General features: G+C 56.8%; 1 protein-coding gene across 1 annotated transcript; it reads right to left on the bottom strand.

The window, feature by feature from the left end:
- Positions 1-378: 378 nt before the first annotated feature.
- Positions 379-1,699, bottom strand: FOXL2 (forkhead box L2). The gene has a single exon (XM_019663914.1). It carries the CDS (start codon positions 1,488-1,490, stop codon positions 396-398), a length of 1,095 nt encoding a protein of 364 aa, XP_019519459.1. The 5' UTR covers positions 1,491-1,699; the 3' UTR covers positions 379-395.
- Between the last annotated feature and the right edge of the window lie 6,287 nt (positions 1,700-7,986).

The raw sequence follows: 7,986 nt of genomic DNA, 5'->3' as shown, positions 1-7,986 counted from the left end.
CGACCTGTACAAGAAGGCCAAGCGGTCTGCGCCGCCGACACCCGCCTGCGCCTCGGCCCGGGCACTTCCTCTCCGCCGTGCATTTTGGCATGGGGTGTCCAGCCCCGACGCTGGGGCGCCAGAAAGGGACGAGGCCTGCAGAAAGCGCGTGAAGGGGCGGCCTGAAGTCAGGAGGAGCAAAAGGGCATAGAGGGCAGGGAGGCGAGCACAGGAGAAGCGGAGGAGACAAAGAGGAGCGAGAGGAGCCGAGGGAAGCGAGGAGGCGCGCAGAGCGGCCGCGGGTGCTGGCTCAGGAGGTGGTCCCAGCCGGAGCGCGGTCGGGATGGCGGCGGTGGCTGCGGCCGAGGCCGGAGTCTCGCGTGCCTGCGTCCTCGCACCCGGCGTGAGCTGGACTCTCAGAGATCGAGGCGCGAGTGCAGCGCTCCGGTCTTGCTGTCGTGGTCCCAGTAAGAGCAATGCATCATGGCGAGCTCGGGCTGCCGGGCGCAGGCGAACTGCAGGCCCGGCGTGTTGGTGGGCGCGGGCGCGGGGGGCGCGGCGGTAGCCGGGCTGGCAGGGCTGAGCTGGCCCGGGGGCGGCGCGGCGGCCCCGTGGTGCGGCGGCGCTGGCGGGGGTGAGTGGGGATGCGGCGGCGGCGGGGGCGCGGCCGGCGGGCCTCCCAAACCGTTGTACGAGTTCACTACTCCGGGAGGCAGCGCCATGCTCTGCACGCGTGAGTACGGCCCGTACGAGGCGGCCGGGCCAGCCAGCCCCTTGACCACCGCCGCCGCGCTGGGGCTGCCGGGGCCCGCGGCCGCCGCCGCCGCTGCAGCCGCCGCTGCGGCCGCCGCCATCTGGCAGGAGGCGTAGGGCATGGGTGAGGGCGGCTGCGGGAGCGGCCACGAGTTGTTGAGGAAGCCGGACTGCAGGTACTTGGGGGGCGCCAGATAGCCGTAGCCGTCGGCCCCCGCGCCCGCCACACCGCAGCCGCCGGCGGCGCCTCCCGCCCCAAAGAGCCCCTTGCCCGGCTGGAAGTGCGCGGGCGGCGGCCGGAAGGGCCGCTTCATGCGGCGGCGGCGGCGGTAGTTGCCCTTCTCGAACATGTCCTCGCAGGCAGGGTCCAGCGTCCAGTAGTTGCCCTTGCGCTCGCCGCCGCCCTCGCGCGGCACCTTGATGAAGCACTCGTTGAGGCTGAGGTTGTGGCGGATGCTGTTCTGCCAGCCCTTCTTGTTCTTCTCGTAGAATGGGAATTTGGCGATAATGTACTGGTAGATGCCGGACAGCGTGAGCCTCTTCTCCGCGCTCTCGCGGATCGCCATGGCTATGAGCGCCACGTACGAGTACGGGGGCTTCTGAGCAGGGTCGGGCTTCTCCGGAGCTGTCCCCGCGCCGCCGCCGCCCTTACCCGGGCTCGGCGGCGGCGGCGCCTCTGGCTCTTTGGCTGCGCGGCCGGCATCCGGGGCCAGCAGGGACCCCGCGGCTTCCTCGGGCTCGGGGTAGCTGGCCATCATGACAAAGCCGGCGCGCCGCGGCCGGGCAGCCCCTGCTCTTTTCCTCTGGCGCTGGCGCGGGGAAGGACTTGGGCGCACAAGTCCGCTCGCAGCCGAGTCAAACTTCTGGAGACCGCCGTTGCGGCCGCGCTCACTCGCTGGCGGCCTCTTGCGCCTCTCCCTCTTCTTTCCCTTCCCCTGGGGGAGGACGGCAGGAGTGGAGCTCAGTCTCTGGCCATGGGGAGTCCGCCCAACAGAGAGGGTCTGGCCCCGCCGCCCCTCCCCGCCAGGCCAGTCCCCGCCTCGGTGGGTTTTCTTCACTGCGCTCTTCCCCTCCCCCACCCTCCGGTTTCCCGAGGCACGACCCGCGTCTCTGGCGGAGCTGCCTCCTGGAGTCCTAGTGCGCCAGGAGCCTCGCTCTGTTCTGATTCGTATGGGCTCCGCCGAGTTCCGCTTGCGTCAGGCGCCTTCGCCCCTATAGCGGGGCGGCCAGCCGCGCACGGGCGAGTTCATCTCTAAGTCACTTTTTGTAAACGCCCCGCACAGCCCGGACTGGCCTGCCCCCTCCCAGCAAGCTTGGGGGCCCGGCGGACAGCCGGGCTCACCCTCTCATAAGTCTTTGAAATCTGACGGTGCTCGCTTTGCGGGGTCGGTCCGCACTCGGCCCTGTGCCCAGGAAGCCCGGGCCCTAGCGAGGAGAGGCGCGCCAAGCCTTCTCGCAGCTTTCAGGTGAAAGAAAACGACTCCTTTTGCTCTGCCCTTTGCTGCTGTCTTGGGGCAAAATTTCTAGCTCGAGACTGGGGGAGGGGCGGAACGGCGAGGGGGCCGGCCGGGGGTGGGGTGGAGAGAGCTGCGCGGTGGCTTGGGGAAATCTTAGCCCAGAAACGCGGCGTGTCACTGAACGAAGAAACCTCCGTCTGGTCAGTCCCTCGCGTTCTCAAAGTGACTGGGCCGGGCTGGGGCTAGGGAGAGCATCGCTGGAAAGAGGCGCCCAGGGGCTCCGCCTGAACCCCTCTGCCCTTCTTTGCGAGGCCCCAAGACCTAGGGACCGGACCCCTCCACAGAATGAGCGTCTTAATCCCACCGGTTGGATGTGCGCTTTAACAACACCAAGTAGACCCCACTCTGCTCCTGCTCCGACAAAGGCGCGAAGGTCACCGCGGCTGGGCTTTGGGGGATTATATGTGTATGTGCAACCGTATCACATCTAGAAGGGGAGGGTCTGTCCTTGAGACACGTTGAGATACCAGCTGTCCAGGTGCACGTGTGCTGGTGCAAAAACACAGGTATGCACATGTACAAAGTGTGAGGTTTAGGTTTATGGGGCAAAACATTTATACTTATAGAGATGTAATCGTATGTGTGTATCACGTATCAGAGTAAATATGGCTCATGGATATTGCATCTTCTTTCTTTTTCCTCTGTCCTTCCTCTTTCCGTTTTTCCTTCTTTCCTTCCTTTCTCTCTTTCCCCCTGTCTTTTCTTTTTCAATTCTTCCCGTCTCCATCGCTGCCAGTGTATATATTCTGTTACAGACGAGGAAGCAAAACAACAGGCTGTGAGTGAAGCACTTGTTCACATCTCTCCCCTGACACGACGTTTGTTCTGATCTTTCTCCAGGGTTGAGGGGTAGTTCTCACCTACCTTCAGCAGAAGTCTGATTGGGACCCAGTTACGTCTGCATGCACGGAACTTATCTCAGGGGAAGTCAGCGCTGGCAAAAAGTTACAGTTAACTTAGCCTTAAGAAAACGTGTGTAATCATAAAGTGTGAGAGAGATGGCCTGTGATTTGAGTCCTCATGTCCCAAACTCCTTGTTGCTGATGGGGCCAGGATTCTTTGTGGACGAAGGTGGACTGAATCCACGTCATGCAGGTAGGTGTGTGTTAGTGATTGGCATGTCTGGAGTGGCTGGCCCAATGCCTCTCACCACCTCTTCCTCCTGAGCTGCCCAGTCTCTGAGGAGTCCTGAAGATCCCTTAGTGGGATCCCAGCATTCACAGACCACCTGCATGTGCTGCCTGCTTCCCACTTGGGCCTCTGATCTACATTCTGAGATTAAAGGAAAGGAGGACAGGGTGATGGGGGCTCTTTGGAATTCAACATCTTGAAGATGACTCCAGAGAGCTCAGCAGGGCAGCCTGGTCTGACCATCACAGTAAGAGAGAACGGGACTCTCCTAAACTCATTTCAGTAAATATCCTCCTCTACGCACTATTGAGAATATCTCCAAGTAGCTTGGTGGTTTTCTCTCACTGCTCCCAACACATAGCAGGGCAAGTAGCATTTCTTCACACCCTCTGTGCTTGCTTCCTGAGGAGGAGTGCAGGTGGTTTTCTTCACCCTCACTGCATCCTGCCCAGGCTATGGGTGGGAGTTCGATTTAGGCTGCTGCAGATTGACTGCAGTGCCCATCGTCCCCCTGGGGCTAGACAGGGCGAAAAACAGCTGGGACTGGCCCTACCCTGGGGGGCTGCTCTCTCCTCTCCTCTTTTTTTCTGACCACCCAGGCTGGCTCTCTGTCCCTCTTTTCTCTCCCATGCAGGCATTTCCGCTTCTGGCCAGCAGCAGCCAGGTGTAACAGCATTGTTGTGTGTGTCATCACTTCCCCGAATTCCAAACGCGGCTCCCTTTTCAGCCTTTTAAGGGGAGTGTGTGTGTGTGTGTGTGTGTGTGTGTGTGTGTGTGTGTGTAGGGGGTGGGGGTAAAGAAAAGAGTTCCTTTAAAGGATTTTTTAAAAAGAGGCGTTTTGCCTTCCCCGGGTATTACAGATCTCTCCCGGAAGCGGTGGTGCGGGCGCGGCTGCGTTTAGTTCTCAACTTTCTTGGGTAGACTTGAAAGGGCCCCGCTTCCTAGCGTTGTCGGGATACCATCCTGCAGGGCAGACTATGCCGAGGCTTGTGTGGGGCCCCAGGACAGTTCCCTCTCCTCGCGGCATTGCGGCGACGCAGGGTCCCGGCTCGGTGACCTCGGGCGGCGCCCACCTCCAAGGCCGGGCGGAGCTCCTGGACTCTCCGGCCCGGTTTCCCGGGGCCTGCAGCGGTAGCTCAGGAGCCGCCGGCGCTTCCGCCGGTGTTACCGCCCGAGCGCTGCCTGAAGACGCAGGGCCAGAAACCTGCCGACCGAGCGCGGCCTCCGCTCCCGCGTCGACCCCTCGCCTCCGAGGCACCGGCAGCCCGCGTGAGCAATGTACTAAGCTGGGATGCTGGGAGACCCTTCTCTCCTTGCGGCCGGGAATCCTGCAACAGCCGCGGAAGCGGCCAGCGCCTTGGGGAGCGCGGTCGGGCCCCGCCAGGTGAGCAGCCCGCGGGCCGGAGGCAGGTAGCGCAAATCTGGCGTGGCTCCGATGGTCTCGCACAGCGGCCGGCCGCCTGAACCAGGTCCCGCGGCCCCCATTCCTAAGAGGCGCTCTGAACTACCCAGGGGAGGTGAGGCACCGAGCATGCTGCAGCCCTCTCCTGTGGGTACCGCCTCTGCAGTGCGCACGGCTGGAAACGGGAAGCCGGACTGTTTCTTAGCACATCCCCACACAGCCCCACACCTCCACAGCTGTCAGCACTACCCATCCCCCACCCCACTCCAACCCCCGGAATCTAGGTCCCTCTACTCAGGTCACACCCCTCGATTCATTTCTCTCTCAGTCAACCCCATATCCCCCCTTCAGTTCTCCTCTCCCTCAATACCCTCTCACAGTCACCTGTTACATGCACCAGTTCAGATCCTGCACATCTTAGTGTAAAATATGTCACTTTTACTTTAAGTCTCTTCACACAGGGGAACAGCCAGGTATCTCATGACACAAAGTGACCTCTTGGTTCCATGTCTGCAAGTCTGACTCCCAGAAGCCTGTTGATTCTCTGATGTCCTTGGCCTGTGGTTAGGGTGACTGGGGAGCCACCTGGATGTTCCCATGGTGATGTTGCTGCTCAGGGTTCTTTTGAGAAGCTCAGGTACAGAGCTGATGCACTTGAACACACACCCACAGGCCACTCACACAGGCTTCATCTCTGTTTTGTAGCTGAGCTGGCTGCTGCACTGACAGGCTGCAGCCGGAGATGGTTGCATGGTCCTCCTGCACACACCCACACAGCCCCAGGCCCCAGGCCCCAGGCTTGGCTGTATTATTCTGCCTGGCTGGGGTTAGCAGAGTCACTTATCCAAAAATGTGCTTGGGAGAGAAAGTGAGAAAGAGAAGGGAAGGTTAGAGAGAGAAAGAGCGAGCGAGCGAGCGAGCGAGCGAGCGAGCGAGCGAGAGAGAGAGAGAGAGAGAGAGAGAGAGAGAGAGAGAGAGCAAGTGCCACTGCCCAGCCCACTCTGGGGAAGAACTAATACAGATGACAGCTGTTTCCAGTTGAATCCCACACCCCTCACCCTGTGGTGGCTGGGCTGGGAAACAGCAAGTCAGAGTTCTGGGCTCCTCCTCACCCCATTGATGTTGGGCCTCAAGTCTACCAGCACCTCTTTGTCCCAAGGAGTGTGTGTCCTACCCTCTGCCCAACAGACTGCAGGGTAGTTGTAGGCCTTTCTCCTGGTTGAGCCTAACTCGGGATGAAAAGGCAGAGGGGACTGGTTCCTGGGTTATGCGAGGACTTCCCCCCTCCAAAAACCTCTGGAATGCTCCCAGAGAGAGAATTCGAGGGTGGTAGGAGCTGCTGGCTAGCTTTCTTTGGTATCCCACGGGCATGACTCCCATGGTCCAAAGCCAATTTGTTCAGTTCTGAACAGCGAGTACCCTGCCACTAGGCCCTGACATGTGCTGGAGAGCGTGATGTGTTGTTTCAAGTTGCCTTCTTGCCTTTCTCCACTGTAAGCCTTGATGGGCAGCGAGTGACTCTGTCCTCCACTTCTCGCTGCTTCCCACCAGGATGGGCTTACTGTATTCTAGTGGAATTGGAAAATGGCTCTGCTCCACAGGGAGAATTGAGGGATGCTACTTTCCTTGTAATGAAGCTGGAATTTCCAAGAAAGGGACTGCAGATGGGGAAGAGTGGCTGGACCATGGAGGGCCAGCTCATGATCCAAGAGGCCTCTGCCATTTGGGGCTCTCTACTCATTCTGGCGGCATAGCCATGCTGCTGAGCCTTGGGTAAAGACACAGGACACCTTCTCACAGTGTCTGAAACATTCAAACTAAACTTGACTAGAAATAGAGAGGCCTCTGCATCTGTGGCAGCTGGCTTGCGAGGTGTAAGAACTGCTGTCTGGAGCCCCAAGCAGGCCCATGAGGGCTTGCCTGAGAGACCCTCTCCTCTTGTTCCTCATTCCCAGGTCAAGTTTCTCTCCACAAATGGGCACCGTCTAAAGAGTCTCTATGTAGGAGGGCAGTTTTAGATGCCTAGCTTTGGTGAAGTCCAGAGGAAGGGAGGGAGAAGGGCCAAATTTTGTGTTTTATATTACTAGCTTTCGTAAGGAGATTTCCCTTATGCCAGTGGTATCTGTGTGTGTGTCTGTGTGTATGCTGTATAACTTATATATAGTAAATATGCATCTCAAGTGTACAGCTTGATGTATTTTTACATGTAATGTACAATGTAACCACCACCCTGAGCCAGATATGAAATATTAACATCTCTATCACTTCAGAAGGTTCCCTTATATCTTTTTCTCACAAATACCTACTCCCAAAGGTAACCTGTATTCTGATTTCTATCACCATAATTAACTGCCTGCTTGGAGCTTCAGATCAATGGGTCATAAAACACGTACTCTTTTGTGTCTGGTTTCTTCTGCAGAACATGTCTTTGATATTCATCTATTTTGTTACATGTGTCAGACATTCATTTCTCTTTATTGCTGTGTAATATTCCATAATTTACTTATCCATTCACCTACATCATCTGATGGACATTTGTGTTGTTTCCGGTTTTGGGCTATCATAAATAAAGCTGTGGTCAACATTTTTGTACATGTCTTTTTGTGAAGGGCATTTCATTACTCTTGAGTGAGTATCTAGGAGAGTAAGCATATGTTTAGTTTTAGATAGATATTGCCAAAGAGTTTTCCAAAGTGGAAGAACAAACAATAGTGCTATATAGACAGATGGACATGCTGTAACAAGGCCTTTTCCTTATAGTTAGTATTCTATAAAGACCACTGTATACCTCCAGTTGTTGTTGTTGTTATTATTATTATTATCATCAGTATAAAGGAACAAAATAGCTATCCTTTAGTAAGCACTCATTTTGAGTGAGGGACTTGACTTACATACATTATCTCATTTTATTTTTCTGACAAACCTATTCCCATTTTATAAATGAAGAAACTAAGGCTCAGAGAAGTTAGGTAACTTGCTGAAGGCCTCCAGCCAATAAGTGGCAATTTGATTTTGGAGTCCTGAGTTTCACGTCTGCATGTATATCTCCATTTTCCCCTGTGAGGTCAGGAAGTCCTTACTTCCATCTGACCCAATCTAGCTTCTGTCTATGAGACTCATTTCCTATAATCTTTGGTCCTTCCCACATGCACTGTCATACCCAGACTTGAAATCTGTGTACACACATATGCACACAGTCTTTCT

The sequence above is a fragment of the Hipposideros armiger genome, unplaced genomic scaffold (assembly GCF_001890085.2).
Source record: "Hipposideros armiger isolate ML-2016 unplaced genomic scaffold, ASM189008v1 scaffold_410, whole genome shotgun sequence".
Lineage (NCBI taxonomy): Eukaryota > Metazoa > Chordata > Mammalia > Chiroptera > Hipposideridae > Hipposideros > Hipposideros armiger.
Note: the sequence above shows the minus strand (reverse complement) of the source record. Positions and strands in the feature narration are given on the sequence as shown.

What these genes read in the sequence shown, in the direction of transcription:
- FOXL2 (XM_019663914.1), bottom strand. Translation starts at nt 1,490, where the DNA reads ATGATGGCCAGCTACCCCGAGCCCGAGGAAGCCGCGGGGTCCCTGCTG.